The 20,045-nt window shown below is 38.7% G+C and overlaps 1 protein-coding gene across 3 annotated transcripts in view; it reads right to left on the reverse strand.

The window, feature by feature from the left end:
* The window catches only part of HECW1 (HECT, C2 and WW domain containing E3 ubiquitin protein ligase 1), a 492,408-nt gene that overhangs the window by 159,434 nt on the left and 312,929 nt on the right, over window positions 1-20,045 (reverse strand). For all 3 annotated transcript variants that reach the window (XM_042248727.2, XM_060415079.1, XM_042248728.2), the window contains one exon: window positions 12,186-12,355. In XM_042248727.2, the coding sequence (XP_042104661.1) occupies window positions 12,186-12,355 (170 nt within the window). The remainder of the gene's footprint in view (window positions 1-12,185; window positions 12,356-20,045) is intronic.

Genomic DNA, 20,045 nt, shown 5'->3' on the forward strand with positions numbered 1-20,045 from the left:
TCATTCAAAATTGGGAAAGGAATATGTTTAGGCTGTTTTTAACTTATATGCAGAGTACATCATGCATAATGCTGGGCTGGATGAAACACAAGCTGGAATCAAGATTGCAGGGAGAAATATCTATAACCTAAAATATGCAGATGACACCACCCTTTTGGCAGAAAGCAAAGAGAAAATGAAGAACCTCTTGATGAAAGTGAAAGAGGACAGTGAAAAAGCTGGCTTAAAACTCAACATTCAAAAAACTAAGATCATGGCATCCCATCCTATCACTTCATGGCAAATAGATGGGGAATCAATGGAAACAGTGACAGACTATTTTCTTGGGCTCCAAAATCACTGCAGATGGTCACTGCAGCCATGAAATGAAAGGACACTTACTCCTTGGAAGAAAAGCTAGGACAAACCTAGACAGCATATTAAAAAGCAGAGACATTACTTTAATGACCAGTCCATCTAGTCAAAGCTATGGTTTTTCCAGTAGTCATGTATAGATGTGAGAGTTGGACCATAAAGAAACTGAGTGCTGAAGAATTGAAGCTTTTGAACTGTGGTGTTGAAGAAGACTCTTGAGAGTCCCTTGGACTGCAAGGAGATCCAACGAGTCAACCCTAAAGGAAATCAGTCCTGAATATTCACTGGAGTGGCTGATGCTCAGGCTGAAGCTCCAATGCTCTGACCACCTGATGTGAAGAACTGACTCTGGAAAAGACCCAGATGCTGGGAAAGATTGAAGGCAGGAGGAAAAGGGGATGACAGATGATGAGATGGTTAGATGACATCCCTGACCCAATGGACATGAGTTTGAACAAGCTCTGGGAGTTGGTGCTGGAACAGGGAAGCCTGTTGTGCTGCAGTCCATGGGGTCACAAAGAGTTGGACACAACTGAGAGACTGAACTGAATGAAAACTATAGAACTCCTAGAAGAAAACTTAATAGTTATCTTTGTTAACTTAGGTAGATTTAGATAGAATGCAGAAAGCATGAATCAAGAAAAAATTACCTGATAAACCGGGCATCATAAAAATATAAAACATTTCATATTTAAAATACAGTACTAATAAAAATGCAAGCCACAGACTGGGAGAAAATATTTGTAAAATAGATACGTGGCAAAGAACTTGTATCAGAGTATATAAAGAACTCTCAAACCTAAGTTAGATATCTCCAAATATCTCTCAAAAGAAAATCTACAAATGGCCAATAAGCAGATGAAAAGATGCTCAATACCATTAATCATCACAGAAATGCAAAGTAAAATCACATTACATTATGATTTATCATCTATTAGAATAGCTAAAATTAAGAAAGAATACCAAGTGTTTATGAGGACACAGAATAACTGGAACTCTCAAACACTATTGGCAGTTTTCACCCACTAAAATGATTCCACTTCTAGGTATTTCTTGAGAGAAAGAAGACTTGTACCTGCATATCCATAGCAGCTTTGTTCACAATAGTCAATATCTGGAAACAATCTGAATGTCTATTAGCAGGTGAGTGTATAAACAATATGTGGCATAGCCATACAATTGAATGGTATTTGCAGCAAAAAGAACACACTGGGCTTCCTTGGTGGCTCAGATGGTAAAGAATCTGCCTTGCAACGCCGGAGACCAGAGTTCAATCCCTGGGTTGGGAAGATTCCCTCAAGAAGTGGATGGCTATCCACTCCAGTATTCTTGCCTGGAGAATCCCATGGACAGAGGAGGCTGGTGAGCTACACTCCATGGGGTCACAAGAGTTGGACATGACTGAGCGTCTACCAATACACAAAATTGTCATAACTTAAACAGTTTTAAATAAATGCAGTTTTTTCACTTGTTTGTAATAAATTGTATTTATGTATAAAGTTATTTCCTAATAAAGATAAAAATAAGACCAAAAAAAAAAAAACCCTTATAATGCCAAACTCTGCATCTATGCACTGCTTTTCTATTTGCAGTTAGATACTTCACAAAAAAAATTCTGATACTCACAATTACCAGTAAAAGGAAGATTTCTGTTGTTTTGTTAGATAATGAAATATTTACCATTATGGGAGATTTTAAGCACATCATCCGTATTCAGTTTTCCTAACTAGATATCATTTGGCATAACTGTTACACATGGTGGAGAGCATACAGCTTCATGACTCTGAACAAGAAATCAACAGCAGTGATCAGGAACTGCAGATCTTTTTGAAGTCCTATGCAGATATATACCAGACACTGGAGGGAAGTTCATAAACTAACAAATTATGTGAGCTTCTGGTAATGGTGGCACACTCCACTGAACAAGCTCTGTGTCTAATTGCTTCCTGGGAGTTTACCATTGTCAGATTTGTAGGAAGCCTGTAGGAAGCAAGTACAAATCATAACAGAGAGAACTAGTTACTCCCTTTCTTGTTCAGCTGGAGTTCAGCAAATGATGGCAACACTGGTGCCAGAGAAAAACTGCTACATCAATTGAGCTTTTAGTATTCTTAGAATAAACACAATTTGGTAAAGTATTAGCCTTTTTATGTTTCTGGATTCAATTAGCCAATGTTTTGTTTAGGATAATTGCACAGATTTTCATGAGAGAGGAATGAAATTTGCCTTTCTTGTATTGACCTTGTAAGATTTTGGTATCAAAGTTTTGTTGGTTGTATAAAACATGCTATGCTAAGTCACTTCAGTCGTGTCCGACTCTGTGCGACCCCATAGACGGCAGCCCACCAGGCTCCTCCGTCCATGGGATTTTCCGGGCAAGAGTACTGGAGTGGGGTGCCATTGCCTTCTCCGTGTATAAATCAAGTTTACCTCATAAAACAAATTTCTTTTCTTTGCAAGAATTTGTACAAGATTATTGTTATTTCATTAAATGTCTGGGAGATTTCAACAGTGACAATTCTGGTCTTAGAAATTTCCTTGTGGAAAGGTTTTTAAATTACATACTTAAGTTCCTTAATAGACTATTCAGCATTTCTATTTATTGTCATGTAAATTTAGTAAGATATGTTGCTCTAGGAATTTTCCATTCAAATTTATTAGCATAAACACTATAATATACAGTTTTTAAAATAAATATAAGAACACTACATTTTGATTTTTGTTAATTTTCTATATTATGCATTTGTCTTCTAAGTCAGTGAGTTTTGCATTTATCTTCATTATACCGTATACTTTCTTCTGCTCTCTTTTTGTTTGATTTGCTCTTAATTTTGTCGCTGATTCATAAGCGAACTCAGAACACTGATATTTAGCTCTTTTCTAATTTAGCTGCAACCTGCAAGTTTAGATATGTCATATGCTCATTATAACTTAATAAGTTCAAAATATTTTTTAAAATAGTTTTCTTTTCTGGTCAACCACTTGTAAAAGAATGAAACTAGATCACTTTCTAACACCTCACACAAAAATAAACTCAAAATGGATTAAAGATCTAAATGTAAGACCAGAAACTATAAAACTCCTAGAGGAGAATATAGGCAAAACACTCTCCGACATAAATCACAGCAGGATCCTCTATGCTCCACCTCCCAGAATTCTGGAAATAAAAGCAAAAATAAACAAACGGGATCTAATTAACATTAAAAGCTTCTGCGCAACAAAGGAAACTATAAGCAAGGTGAAAACACAGCCTTCTGAATGGGAGAAAATAATAGCAAATGAAGCAACTGACAAACAACTAATCTCAAAAATATACAAGCAACTTATGCAGCTCAATTCCAGAAAAATAAACGACCCAGTCAAAAAATGGGCCAAAGAACTAAATAGACATTTCGCCAAAGAAGACATACAGATGGCTAACAAACACATGAAAAGATGCTCAACATCACTCATTATTAGAGAAATGCAAATCAAAACCACAATGAGGTACCACTTCACACCAGTCAGAATGGCTGCGATCCAAAAGTCTACAAGCAATAAATGCTGGAGAGGGTGTGGAGAAAAGGGAACCCTCCTACACTGTTGGTGGGAATGCAAACTAGTACAGCCACTTTGGAGAACAGTGTGGAGATTCCTTAAAAAATTGCAAATAGAACTGCCATATGACCCAGCAATCCCACTGCTGGGCGTACACATCGAGGAAACCAGAACTGAAAGAGACACATGTACCCCAATGTTCACTGCAGCACTGTTTATAATAGCCAGGACATGGAAACAACCTAGATGTCCATCAGCAGATGAATGGATAAGAAAGCAGTGGTACATATACACAATGGAGTATTACTCAGCCATTAAAAAGAATACATTTGAATCAGTTCTGATGAGATGGATGAAACTGGAGCCGATTATACAGAGTGAAGTAAGCCAGAAAGAAAAACACCAATACAGTATACTAACACATATATATGGAATTTAGAAAGATGGCAATGACGACCCTGTATGCAAGACAGCAAAAGAGACACAGATGTGTATAATGGACTTTTGGACTCAGAGGGAGAGGGAGAGGGTGGGATGATTTGGGAGAATGGCATTGTAACATGTATACTATCATGTAAGAATCAAATCACCAGTCTATGTCCGACGTAGGATACAGCATGCTTGGGGCTGGTGCACAGTGATGACCCAGAGAGATGTTATGGGGAGGGGAGGTGGGAGGGGGGTTCATGTTTGGGAATGCATGTACACCCGTGGTAGATTCATGTCAATGTATGGCAAAACCAATATAAATTTTAAAATAAAAGAAAAAAAATATATATATTACATTGCAATTATAATTTTGATAAATAGACAGGAAACAAGAAAGTTGTTAAATCTGAATTTGTATAAAATACATAAATATTTTTCAATCTTTTAAAAGAAAAAAAATAGTTTTTTTGTGATTTCTTCTTTGATTCATAGATTTTTAAGGAGTTTTTTTTTTTTGCTTAATTTTCAAGGTAGTGGACATTTTACATTTATCTTTTTATTGTCTATGTCTAGCTTTTTAGGTTGGAAAAGGAAATGGCAACCCACTCCAGTGTTCTTGCCTGGAGAATCCCAGAGATTGGGGAGCCTGGTGGGCTGCTGTCTGTGGGGTCGCACTGAGTTGGACATGACTGAAGCGACTTAGCAGCAGCAGCAGCTTTTTAGGGGCTTCCCTGGTAGCTCAGACAGTAAAGTGTCTGCCCGCAATGCGGGAGACCTGGGTTCGATCCCTGGGTCGCGAAGATTCCCTGGAGAAGGAAGTGGCAATCCACTCCAGCACTCTTGCCTTGAAAATCCCATGGACGGAGGAGCCTGGTAGGCTACAGTCCATGGGGTTGCAAAGAGTTGGGCATGACTGAGCGACTTCACTTTCTAGCATTTTAAGTTTGAAAACGTATACAAAGTATTTAAAATCTACATTTAAAAAACTCCAATAATAAGCCTCCATGTGTCTGTTTTTATCAATTACTGGGGTCAGATTTTTTTTTTAAACAGAGACTGATTGAGTTGTTTGAGCTGTCTTCAAGTTTTCTACCATAGTTTGGCTCTGATCATACACTTATGGGCTTCTCTGGTAGTTCAGCTGGTAAAAAATACGTGTGCAATGCCGGAGACCCTAGTTCAGTTCCTGGGTCAGAAAGATCCCCTGGAGAAGGGATAGGCAACCCTCTCCAGTATTCTTGGGCTTCACTAGTGGCCCAGTCAGTAAAGAATCCATCTGTAATGCGGGAGATCTGGGTTCAATCCCTGGCTTGGGAAGATCCCTTGGAGGGAGGCATGGCAACCCACTCCAGTATTCCTGCCTGGAGAATCTCCATGACAGAGGTGCCTAGTGGGTCCCAGTCCATAGAGTTAGACACGACTGAGCAATTGAGCACACACAGATCATATATTTAGCCAGCCAGAGGTCCACCTGAGAATATGGGGTTTTCTAGGTCACCTCCTCCTTGGAGGATCCAGAACTCCTACTTTGTTTTTTCAGTACCATGAGATTACATCAAACTCCTCTTAAACCTTCAGTAGCTTTTTGCCTACCTTGCTGCTGCTGCTAAGTCACTTCAGTCATGTCTGACTCTTAGTGACCCCGTGGGCTGCAGCCTACCAGGCTCCTCTGTCCATGGGATTTTCCAGACAAGAGTACTGGAGTGGGGTGCCATTGCCTTCTCCTTTTGCCTTCCTTACTCTTCTTTTAAAAAGTAGTAGCAGAAAGTTGGCTCACTTGCAATTCCTTTCTCTCCAGGATCTTAACCATATGAGTTCTAGTTGTTTTACCCATTCTCATAGATCATCACCACTTTTTAATTTTTGTCTTTTAACTGGGTTTTCTCACTGTTTTATGTTACTGTGTCACATGCTACTCCATGAGAGCCAGAAGTGAAATCAACTGCTTTCATCTCAGTCTTTTTATAATCCATTCTGCATATAAAAAGCAGGATAATTTTCATGAAATTTTAATCAGATGCTTCTCTCCTCCAATGGCTTTTTAACACATTTACAATCAAATCCCAATCACTTCCCTGCCTCTCTCTCACACTTTATCTTATACCTGACCCTATCCCTTCCATACTTGACATCCTCCTGCCACAGTGACCTTCCTGCTGTTTAAACATGCAAGCTCGTTACACCTAAGACTTCACACTGGCTGCTTCCTCTGTCTGAGATGCACATCCAACCAGTTCTTCGTATGTCTGGCTTCTCAGTTCACATGACAGCACTCAGAGAGGCCTTCCTGGAGCACAGCAGTCTAAGGCAGCTCTGCTCCATCAGACACATCATATTATGGGACGGTGTTTCCTTCAGGTTGAAAAGAAAGAAAGTGAAAGTGACGCAGCTCAGTCGTGTCCAACTCTTTGTGACCCCATGGACTATAGCCTACCAGGCTCCTCCGTCCATGGGATTTTCCAGGCAAGAGTACTGGAGTGGGTTGCCATTTCCTTCTCCAGAGGATCTTCCCGACCCAGGGATCAAAGCCGGGTCTCCCACATTGTAGGCAGACACTTTACCATCTGAACCATCAGGGAAGCCTTCAGGTTACTTGGCTTCTAATCCTCTAATCTCGTGATCAGACTGGAGTAGTAAGGGGATTAATTAACCCAGCTCTGAGAGAAGCAGAGAGCCTGGGTAGAGATGAATATACACCAGGGCCCCAGGCCCAATTTTAATATCTGCTCAACCTGCTTGATATTTCTGAGACTCCAATTTTAGGAATTCCCTGTTTTATTTAGAGGTAGAAGTACACTCTACCAGTATATAGCATGCTGAACAGATAACCCAAAACTCATTAGTTGCTGCTGTTTCTGTTTAACTTCTCTGTGAAGTTATAATCTTATAAATGCTCATTATATCCATCCTGGAAAGTAAATAGACCTAAAATCAAGAAGAGTGTTCCCAGGGTGAAAAAAAGTTTCTAATTACAGTAATAATAAAAAAAGAGGAGATAAATCAATCAACTTGGAAGCCTTCTTTTTAATTTTTTTAGTCTGTATTACATTTAATATCTATTTCTTTCCATTTTCCCTCATTTAAAAATTCTGATTATAACTTTAATTTTTCTAAGATTTAGCTAGCATGTTTTAATCAGCAAAAATATGTTTCAAGTTTGAACTTGCATAGATTTGAAAAAATCACATAAGACTTTAATGAAACATTAATCATAGAAATAAATTCAGCATTTAAACTACATGTTAAAGGGTATTCTTGCTCTTAACTGCAAACAACATCAATTATTTCTCACTGAACATCGCTGGAATGTTAATCAGCAAATATAGAAAGTAGGACACTTGGTCCTCATCTACCTTCTTGCATAGAGATTTACTGGCTTGCATAAATCCAGTAGGAGCAAGGAATCTTCATTTCACTCACCATGGGTTGCAATGTAAGACCCAGATGCTAACACTAGCTTTCACTTGTAAGGAAATCAGGAAACCATGCAACGTATGTGATCAATGTAAATCCAGCTCAGTTGCCATCTCATGTCCATGCACACCACAAGCTACACCCATGAGACATTTCTGAACTGTCCCCTACATGTCTGTGGAGGCCTTGGTACCTTTGCATATGCACCTGGAATGCCCTCCCTCTCCCCCAAAATGTCCTACCACTTGTCAAGACCCAAGTCCAAGAGTGCACCCTCTGTGAGGTCTTCCCTCAGAGCTTTGCAGCATTCTGTCCACACCTTGATTAGGACATTTATTTCACTGTATTGTTTCCTTCCATGTGCCTTTGGGGTCTTATCTATTAATCATTTTGGTGTCCTTCCTGCCACTTCAACTTCTATTACAGAGTAGATGCACAATAAATATTTATTAAATGAATCAAAAATCAACCATGAGAACTTCACCTTGCTTTCCCCATATTAAAAAATTCATTTATCCTTTAAACTTATTCTCCAGAAGTAGGCATTCATACAATTAGCTGGAAAGAACAATTTAAGCTTTTGATAATTGACTTTGGCCTTATCACTCAATGCTGTCAATGTCAACTGATTTTTTTTCACCTAAAATAAGAGGATGTATAATGGTCATTCTGAGTATCTGATACAAGCTATAGATACTTTCTCCAGAATTTATTCACAGCCACCTATGCACAAAACTGATCAATATCAGGCTCTGAACTGGTTCAAATTCTGGTTCTGTCATTTACCAGTTGTATGATCTTAGGAAAATCACTTAACTTCTCTGTGTCTTGGTTTCTTCATCTTTCAATGGGGATAACAATAGTACATATCTTAGAGGGTTGTTATGAGGATGAAATGAGTTAATTGTATAAAACATTTAGAAAAGGGCTTGGCATAGTGAGCCCTATAGAAACTACCAGGATTAGGCTCTGGGAACTGGAGGTATCAAGATAAATTGGACAGGATTTCTTTCCTTGAGGAGCTCAAAGTCTCATGAGGAAGACAGCTGTGCAAATAAAAGATACTCTGGTAGAAGTCTAGATAAAGGAGCAGAGGATGGAGCACTTTCTTTCTGAGGCCTAGGAGAGGGTACCAGGGAGGAGGTGGTATTTTAGCTGAGAATCTATGGATAAGCAGGAGTCACTGGTTGCATTAGTTGAGGATGTACATTTTAAGCAGATGTAAGCAAAGACACAATTTATGCAGCCACGTGAAAGCAGCCACTGAGAGCGACTTCAGTATAGTGTTGAAGTGAAAGGTGGTGGAAGTACCACTGAAGCACATTGTGGACACTATAAACCCATTTATTCAACACCCATGTTCACTGCCTCTTTTCCTGCCCTCCCTGTTGGAGTCGGGGAAGTGAAACATCAGATCTTCCCAAACAGGTGAGGTACTGTGACAGTTAATAGCCTTTCAAGAAGAAAGTTTCTTTCTTTCTTTTTGCTTTGTTCCTACCTGGAACTTGGGTTTGTTCTCAGACAGGAAGAGGAGAGCCATCTGCTGAGGTATAGTAGGAATACCCAGGAAGCTCGGGTCCCTGGGGGCTGTGCTCAGTAGTTGCACTGCCTGCACACCTCCCTCTGGACTTCCTGCTTGTGAGAAATATCACAGCTGGCCAGGCTTTCTCTAGTTCAGAGCCAGAGGCATCCCTAACTGACACAAGTGGTAAAAAATGCTGGGTCATCGAAGGTCTCAAATGTTCTCCACTAGGGCTGAGACATCCACATTTGAGCATTGGGCACTCTAGGATCATTTAGGGGCTTTGAAAATACAGCTTTGCAGTAATACAAACCACATTGTTTTAAATCACAGCTCAGCCAGTTACTCTTCTGGTTAACTTGAGAAAGCATGTGAAACAAGCTCAGTCTGAGCCTTGTGAGGAAGACACGTGGTAGAACTTATTTTGGGATGCAAACCTTCACCATAGCATGCTGGAAAGACCTGAGTAGGTCAAGAGCAGAGGAAGAGAGAGAGAGTTTGTTATGTCCTTGCAGAGCAAAATAGATCTGAACTAAAGATTCAGAAATTGTTTCAGAACCTAAAGTGAATCTAGTTGACATTTTTAGCCAAAACATACTCTGATGGTGCTGGATTTTATAAATGCTCTTTGAGACAATACCTTTATGACTAAAGGTCTTAGTACAAGCTTCTCTAAAGTTCTTCAGAAGAAAGAGGCTTTTTTCTTTTCGTGTGCCATAAATTTCTGTGGCATCTTGTATTCCCAGGAATGCAGTGAGAAGTCCATAAACAACTGCCAAAAATAGCCAGGAATGTAGGAACAAATAATTTAAGATTCATGACTCCATGCTAGTGGCACTATGAGTGCTTTCAGTCTATTGATAACCAAAGTAGTAAGAAGTTCAAATACAACTCTGTTTCCCTTATGGTCACCTTCTACAAAGCATGTGTGGTGCTCAGACATGTCCTACTCTTTGCAACCCCATGGATTGTAGCCTACCGGGTTCCTCTGTCCATGGAATTTTCCAGGCAAGAATACTGGAGTGGGTTGCCATTTCCAGCTTCAGGGGATCTTCCCAACCCCAGACTCAAACCCAAGTCTCTTGCGTCTCCTATGTTGGCAGATGGATTCTTTATCACTGCGCCACTTGGGAAGCCCCTATAAAGCCTAATTAAGCCTAGGAAGCAGAAAATGAAAAATCTTTGTCCCCAGATATCTACACTTTCTTGTTCAAGGATGCTTGAAAGTTCTGCATCAGAGACGATCTACTTTGAAGAATAAAAGAATACTGCCCAAAGTGAGTGCCTAGGACCATCAGCACCAGCCTGATAAGGATAATCTGATGCTCAGATTGAGGATAACGGATTTCTCAAAGTTACACAGCTAATAACTGGCCAAGCTGGGATTTGAACCAAGGTCTGTGTCACTGCAAAGCTATACTTTTAACTCCTACATTATATTGCAGCACTTTCATGTCCTAAGCCTCCCTGTTCCTTAAACCACGCAGTTGGCAGATTATCCCCTCAAGCTTAAGAAGGGAGCTAGGCAGTCAATGGGGGTGACGACTTTCTGCTAGTTCTCTCAGACAAGACTTAGTTCCTGTGAGACTGAGCCAGATGAGGCTTTGTTGAGGAATCTCCTTGTTCCCAGCTGGCGGAGGAGACACATGTAGGAGAAGAAAATCACCTTCATCAGACTATTCATCAAACTATTCAAAGCTCCAGCAAGTTGCCTAGCACCAACCAAACTAGGAAGATGGTGTGAATGATTTAAATCTATTTAAATTTATACCTATTTAAATCAAATAGTATGCAACCCCAGTGTTATTCTAGGGCTTATTGTTTTACCTGTCCCAGAAACCTGACAGTGTCAGAATCTCTGGAACTGGTCCAGACAGACAGTTTAAATGTGTCACTCTCACTTAAGGGCCACACGTGTGGGAAGTGTGTGAGAACGTGTTTCTTCCTGCTCCCACAGAAAGGCAGAGAGAGAGTGTTCTGCTTACAGGTGCAGGCTCAGAATCAGATGAAGAGGCTATTACAGTTGTCCCCTTGTATGTTGGGGGACTGGTTCCAGTACCCACCAAGACATGGAAACAACTTAAATGCCCATTAACAGAGGAATGAATAAAGAAAATGTGTTACATGCATAAAATATAGTATTACTCAGCCATAAAAAAGAAAGAAAGAAAGGCATTTGCAGCAACATGGATGAATGAGCTTATCTACAAAACAGAAGCAGAGTCATAGACATAGAAAACAAATTTATGGTTACCAGGGGGTAAGGGAAGAGGGATAAACTGGGAGATTGGGACTGACATATACACACTGAAAGTGAAAGTGAAGTTGCTCAGTCGTAACTCACTCTTTGCGACCCCATGGACTGTAGCCCACCAGGCTCCTCAGTCTATGGGATTTTCCAGGCATGAATACTGGAGTGGGTTGCCATTTCCTTCTCCAGGGGATATTCCCGACCGAGGGATAGAACCTGGGTCTCCCGCATTGTAGGCAGACACTTTACTGTCTGAGTCATAAGATAGATAACTAATAAGGACTTACTGTTTACCACAGGGAACTCTACTCAATACTCTAATGGCCTGTAGGGAAAAAGAATCTAAAAAAGAGTGGATATATGTATAACTGATTCACTTTGCTATATTCTTGCTATATGCTTGATTCACTTTGCTATAACACAACACTATAAATCAACTATACTCTGATAAAAATTAAAATAAAATAAATATAAAAAAAATTCACTTCACCCACTTAAAAAAAAAAATCCCTAGGAGTTACAACCCAAAGAGAAGATGGCCCCCTTCTAGGACCGAGAGAACCATGAACTTAGCAGAAGAGTTTGGGGCTCCAAGAAGGGAGGGCGTAGCACATGGGCTCCATGGTCAGTCACTTCGCTTTGTCACTTAAGCCCCTTTTTCAGGGCCCGGGCACTCACCTCAGCCTGCCAGATGGGGTTCACAGTGTTGCCAATGATTTTGGATCGCCTCTCCTGTCCGTGGTGGGGGAGGGCAGGAAAGATGCTGTGCTTCCCAGGCTGAATAGAAATCTTCAGGTAAGGGTCTGGGTTGAAAAACATCCCTTTCTTCAACCCCATGGCCTGGAAATCTATAAAATAGAGGATATTTCAATTTTATGTGTTTTAGCAAGGTTAAAGATTATCTGTCCGTGGAATTCTCCAGGCAAGAATCCTGGAGTGGGTAGCCATTCCTTTCTCCAGGGGATCTTCCTGACTCAGTGATCAAACCTGGGTCTCCCGCATTGCAGGCAGATTCTTTACTGTCTGAGCCATCAGGGAAGGCCCAAAAGATTATATTAGGTTTTATACAAGGAGAAGAGTCCATCTGAAACACGGAAAAAATGTTCAATCTTGAACCACCATTTTTCACCTCGTTACAAAATATGGACTGATGTGTCTCCAGAACCCATTACATGGAACATTTACTGATGCATATTAAATTGGTTTGGTAAGAACTGCCTGTAATAAATCAATACTGGCATTGTGGTCACTATGCTTTTCAAGAGAGGACTCTTGACCTTTTCTGGTTTGGACTTCTGGCGCTCCTCAGGCTGGTTGGGATGAGGCGGAGGGTTACCTCAGGAAACCCGGGCGCACGCTGAGGGAGGAAACCCATCTTGGAAAATTCAGTGGGTCTAGGTGAAAATTCTTCCAAGTGGAGACAGAAAAACAAGGGCTCTAGTCTCAGAGTAAATAGGATCTTCACTGAGTAAGGAAAGAGAGAATTAGGAGAAAAAAGAGAAAGATGAAGATTAAAAGAGTGAAGAGCAGGGGCATTGCAGGAAAGAAGAAAATCATGGCCTCCATGGAGCTGATGTACTTCAGTGAGGAGAGTTCTGAGGAGAGATCATGCTGTCAGGAGGAAAGCCTTGGAAAACGGAGCCATTCCCTGTAATTGAAAGTATCTGATCATGTAAAATTTCATGCTGTGTATAGGGGGGAGAGAGAGGTGATAGTGGTTTATGGCTGTTCTGCCGACAATCTGAAATCATATTTATTGGAAATAAATTTATAATATCAAAAACATAATTAAAAATTTTGTATTATTAAAGTATTTTCCAAAAAATTGTTCCTACTTATACATAAGTAAAAGACACAGTTAAAAATACATTGGGTTGATTCTCAAGTATGGTATAAGTTGTGAGGTGTTTGGAGGAATTTGTCACTGATGGAAAAAAGTACAGAAGCTTTCATGTGAATTTAGTTAAACGATACTTTGAATTGATTCAAAGCAATCTCTGTAACAAAACTATTCTTCCACTGTTGCATTATAATATACTGCTGTGAGGTGGAATAAAGGTTAGAAAATACAAACATCACAGAAATTTGCAAAACTCAGGTATCACCCATAGAAATCTGTGACAGCCTGAGTCTTCTCTCCTTAGAAAGGTCTGTTTGTAGGGTTGATCTTTCGCTAGTGTTGGGGGGGTTCTCATACCTCAGAACTGATAAGAACTCATCTCTGTGCCCCAAGTGTTTGCGCAAACTACCTTGTTTACACTGAACGCCTGCTTTCGTCTGGGAGTCTGGAATTTTAATAGGTCCTAGGAGGAATTTGGCCACATGAGCAGCCTCCAGTGAAAACCTTGGACTCTGAATCTTTATTGAGCTTCCTTGTTTCCCTGGTGGCTCAGAAGGTAAAGAATCTGCCTGTAGTGTGGGAGACCTGGGTTTGATCCCTGGATCAGGACAATCCCCTAGAGAAGGGAATGGCAACCCACTTCAGTATTGTTGCCTAGAGAATTCCATAGACAGAGGACCCTGGTGGGCTACAGTCCATGGGGTCGCAAAAAGTCAGACATGACTGAGTGACTAAAAAAATTTTTGATAGGTAATAATTCATATTTTTATCATAACTTGTTGCTGGGGAAAATGAACCCAAGCTGTACGACTCCAGTGGGAGAGGACTCATGGAAATTTGCACCTGGTTTCTTCCAGATTTCATCCCAGGTACCTTTTTCCTTTGCAATTTGCTTTTTCTCTTTTCAATGATTTATAGTCATGAGTATGACAATACTCATGAGTTCTCCTAGTGAATCATCATTTCTGGGAGGTGGTACTGGGGACAATGGCCGAGGATGTGATAGACATATAGATTTATTTACCATAAAATAATATGACTATCATCGCCTTCATCACTTCCACCACTACTGCCAGCCATTTATTGATTAGTTACTAAATTCTGCGAACCATTCTATGCCTTCAAATACATAATCTGATTTAATCCTAACTACAAACTCTATAAAGTAGTTATTATATCACTAGTTTGAGGAAGAAAATATAGATGCTTCTGAGTTAAGTAACTTGAACAGGTTTTTATATTTGGTCAATGTCAGAAATGAAATTTGAACCTGCCTCTTTGATTCCAAAGTCTGTGTTTTTAACCAATATGTGATACTACCTTTTTATAAAAATTCCAACTTTGGCATGGGTCAAATCCTTATGTATAAACAGGTCTTTTGAAAAAATTCTCTTCCATCAAACAACTTATCTAAATCTGCATAATATGTCTTTATCACATGTTTGATACATGATAAGTCTAGTCATGCTTCATTGTTCTTGTTTTTTTGTCCAAAAGAAAGCATCTTTCTTTACTATTCATACATTTATTCTTCCAGATTAATCTTATTATTTTTTTAAAAAGCTGCCTCCAAACAATTGGAATTTTGATCAGAATTATATTAAATTTATAGATTAATTTTGGAAGAAATGGGAACTTTATACTCAGGAGCATATATTTCTTCATATTTTCATGCCTCATTTCATGTCCTCCAGTGAGCTTTTATAGTTTAAATTCAATTTGTATACTTATTAAAATATGTGTTTCACAGAGTAAAATGTTTGAAAACTGCTGTATTAAGGAGTCAATTAGGAGTTTAAAGAGTGCTTGGCTGGGAGTCAGTATATTCAGATTTTAGTCTGGAATACTCACTGTTGAATTTTATAACTTTAGAAAATTGATGTAACTTTTTGGGTCTCAATTTCTTCAACTCTGAGATTGTTGGAATGGATGTGTCTAATAATACATATAGTTTTATGATTTTCCAAAAGTAAATGATACATTAATGGGAGAATATTTAATCTTCCTCCATTTTTCCTATATTAGTTTTTTGTTCTGATGATAAACATGATACACACTTTTTATAACATTTTTAAATACAGAAGGAAAAGAAACAGAATTTTAAAGTTATTTCAAATTGTACTGCCTAGTGGCAGCCATTGCTAGATTTTTTCTTTATTGTCTTTCAGTAATTTGCATAATTTTCAGTTGAGACCATACTGTATATATAAACATTTGTCCTAATTTTTTTTTCTTTTGCCTGGATTATAGAACATTTCGATACATAATTCTTAAGAGTATATGGTATTTCATTATTTGACTCTGTGGTAATTTTGAATGTTTAAATTGTCTCCAATACCTGTGGGGGAAAACCCCTTTATTTGCATTTGTAATTTGTTGAGGTTGCAGTGTTAATTCTTTGAAAATTAAAGGGATAATAGTTATATAGGAAATTTATTACCACCAAGAAGTGGTAAAAACTGAATATATCAACAAGATTTGAAAAGTAAAACATTTGCATCAACATTCTTGCTTTGCCATGTCTACTGTATTCTTGAAATTTTCCATGATCTATCTTTCTGCTTATTTCTCATTTTATATCCTAAAAAGAAAAGCAGTCCAATTATATGCAGTATCTCCAGTTCTTGAGGTTTTGTTTTTTTTTAATGTCTTTGTATACTGGAGTGGATATTCACATATATTCTCAGATAAGATGCAAGGGTGAAATTCTTTGAGCCCTTGCAAATCTGAAGATGTGTTTCTCTTACCTTCTCACATAAATGACAATCTGGTAGGCACAGAAATCTTCAGCTAAAATATGCTGCCCTTAAAGCTCTGTAGCCTTTACTTCATGATTTTAGTGTTCTGTATTATAAGACAAATCTGAAATTAACATGAGGTTTATTCTTTTGTATCATGCTTTTTCCACTCAGATGGCTACTCTATTTGCATTTGAAAATTTCTTTTAAAAATAGCATTTATCTAGATGTTGCTCTCTGCACATACTTTTTTCCTAGTACGCAATAGTCAGACTTAAGGATGCAAAATTATATCCAGCTCAAAAAAATCTTTCTGCTATTATTATTTGTTCTGATCTCTCCATCAGAATTATCCATGTATTGCTCTGTATTTGTCATCCATCTTTTTACTTCCTTATCTTCTTAATGTCTGACTCTTCTATGTTTTTGATAAGAGAATCTCAAGTCGGTCTACCACATCATCGATTCTAATAATGTAGTGGTGAGTATGCGCTTCACTGCTTTCTAAAATCTCTCAAAGCTCACTTTGAATTCAATGACTGTACCTTTCAGAATTTATTTTAAATCTCTCCTTGACTATAATAGACAGAAAAATGGTCTCACACAGATGACCATGATCTAATTCCTGGAACCTGTGAATATGTCACCTTACACGGTAGAAGGGACTCTATAGACATGCTGAAGAACCTTGACTGAGATGGAGAGATTCAGTGTGATGATAAGAGTCCTTATAAAGCGGAGGAAGGAGGAGCAAAATGAGGAGAAAAGTGATGTGACAGCAGAAGCGGAGACTGGAGTGATACAGCCGTGAGCCAAAAACATGCGTGACAGACTTTAGAATCTCAAAGAGATGAGCATATTCTTCCTAGAAGATCTCAGAAGGGAAGTAGCCCTGCCTGTGGGTACCTTGATTTTCAGCCCTTAAGATTAATTTTGGATTTCTGATCTCCAGAACTGTATGAATACATGTGTGTTGTTTCAAGCCACTAACTTTATGGTAATTTGTTACAGCAGCAATAGGGAACAAATACACTTGACTTTCTTTTAGCTTCAAAGACCTCCCTTATCATTTTTCTTCATCCTAGATTTCTTACCTGATAGATTTTGCACTTTCCTGTGTTTTATAGAGTGTACAAGCAGACGAGTGACATATCCTTTACTTCTCCTCAGTAGATATTTGTGACAAAATACATCCTTTTTCCTCTTGAGTGTTATGTCCTTCAACTTTTTTTCCCCCATTCTCCATACGTTTTTTAGGTCCCCGAGAGGTCCATGAGTAGGTTGTGTGTAGCCCTGGTATTGTCCATCTTTAGATAGTTTGGTTGTACAGTGGGCTGCTGTTAGAATCCTCATCCCTACTTTTATACCTGGAGATGACTAGCATGTAGTTAACTTCTTTGATAATTTGTAGGTTTTGCTTAGTTATAGATTTGATGACCTTTTAAACTTTCTTTGAGGCATGACATTTATCATGATACTTTAAGCAGTATTTCCTTTTCCTTGACAGTGAGTTAAACACAGACATATTCAATTACAAAGTATTATATCTCCACTACCATTCCAGGCGTGCTTCTTTAGTTGCTCATTTTATACCTCCAGCCACATTTCATTGCTGGCAATTTTTGCCTTGAGATTAACTGTGAGAAAAATGATATATTGGGGACCATAGGAAATGAACCAATCCTAATCCTTAGAAAGTAGCTTTTTGAACCAAACTGGTGATGGTAGTGGGGTGGTTTCTTTTCCTCTGGTCAGTCTATGAGTCCATGTTTGCATGGCAGAGCCAAAAATGGGAACCAATGAATGGAGATTTTGTCTCTTTCTGCAGTTCCATGCTGTCTATCCTGAATGGCATCCCTTGTAGACGTTAGGATTTTAGTGAGCTCTGGTTGGTGAAATTATCAATTTCTTACAGACAGTAGTTTTTTTGGCTTCTACTGTTTCTGAAGGCTTGTATAAATAATTGTTAGTTATCAATCATTTCAATGGGAATATAAGAATAACAAATCAGGAGTTGTTAGTTTTCTGTCCTAGTAATACAAATTATTGAGTTTTTTCTTAAAAAAAAAAAACTGAGACAGACACATTCTATTGATGAATGTGTGCTTTTTTTAAAGACTTACTTTCTTTTAGAGTAGTTGTAGATTAATAGCAAAATCAAAAGGAAATACACAGATTTTCCCATGTGCTGCCTGCTCCACACATGCATTGCCCCCCACCCCCATTCTCAACATCTCCCACCAGATTGGTATATTGGTTACAAGTGATGAGCCTAGATTGACACATCATCATCACAGTGTCACTTTGATGAGAGACACTTTACCTTTCTTCCCCAAATCCATAATTTACACTAGGATTCACTCTTGGCACTATACATTCAATGGGCATTGGCAAACGCATTATCACATGTACCCATCATTACTCTCTCAGAGTATTTTCACTGCCCTAAAAATCCTGTGCCCCACCTGTTCATCTCTCCTCCCCATATCCCCTAGAACCACTGATGTTTCTATCATCTTCATAGTTTTACCTTTCCAGAATGTGACAATAGTTGGATTCACTTAGCATGAAGCCTTTCTAGATTGGCCTTTTTCAATGAGTAATATACATTCAAGATTCCTCATGTCTTTTCATGGCTTGACATTTCATTTCTTTTTAGCACTGAATAATATTCCACTATCTGAATGTACTACAATTTATTTATCCATTCACCTACTGAAAGACATCTTGATTGCTTCCAAGTTTTGGCAATCATAAATAAAGCTGCTATAGATATCTGTGTCAGGTTTTGGGGTAATTTCCAAGCAATGTGATCATGGGGTCATGTAATAAAATTTGAAAGAAACTACCAAAATGCGTTTCAGAGTGTCTGTACCATTTGTTTTCCTACCAGCAATAAACGTGAGTTCCTTCTGCTCCACATCTTTGCCAGCATTTAGTGTTTCCAGTGTTCTGGATTTTGGTCATTCCAATAGGTACATAGTAGTATCTCATTTTAATTTGCCTTTCCCTAATGATATCCGCTGGATCATAAAAAAAGCAAGAGAGTTTTAGAAAAACATCTATTTCCACTTTATTGACTATGCCAGAGCCTTTGACTGTGTGGATCACAATAAACTGTGGAAAATTCTGAAAGAGATGGGAATACCAGACCACCTGACCTGCCTCTTGAGATATCTGTATGCAGGTCAGAAAGCAATGGTTAGAACTAGACATGGAACAATAGACTGGTTCCAAATAGGAAAAGGAGTACATCAAAGCTGTATATTGTCACCCTGCTTTAACTTATATGCAGAGTACATCATGAGAAACGCTGGGCTGCAGGACCAGATGGCTTCACAGCTGAGTTCTACCAAAACTTTAGAGAAGAGCTGACACCTATCTTACTCAAACTCTTCCAGAACACTGAAGAGGAAGGCAAACTTCCAAACTCATTCTATGAGGCCACCATCACCCTAATACCAAAACCTGAAAAAGATGCCACAAAAAAGAGAAAACCACAGGCCAATATCATTGATGAACACAGATGCAAAAATCCTTAACAAAATTCTAGCAAACAGAATCCAACAACATATTATAAAGATCATACATCATGACCAAGTGGGCTTTATCCCAGGGATGCAAGGATTCTTCAATATCCGCAAATCAATCAATGTAATACACCACAGTAACAAATTGAAAAATAAAAGCCATATGATTATCTCAATAGATGCAGAGAAAGCCTTTGACAAAATTCAACATCCATTTATGATAAAAACCCTCCAGAAAGCAGGAATAGAAGGAACATACCTCAACATAATAAAAGCTATATATGACAAACCCACAGCAAACATTATCCTCAATGGTGAAAAATTGAAAGCATTTCCCCTAAAGTCAGGAACAAGACAAGGGTGCCCACTCTCACCACTACTATTCAACATAGTTTTGGCCACAGCACTCAGAGCAGAAAAAGAAATAAAA

This window comes from Ovis aries, chromosome 4, assembly GCF_016772045.2.
Source record: "Ovis aries strain OAR_USU_Benz2616 breed Rambouillet chromosome 4, ARS-UI_Ramb_v3.0, whole genome shotgun sequence".
Lineage (NCBI taxonomy): Eukaryota > Metazoa > Chordata > Mammalia > Artiodactyla > Bovidae > Ovis > Ovis aries.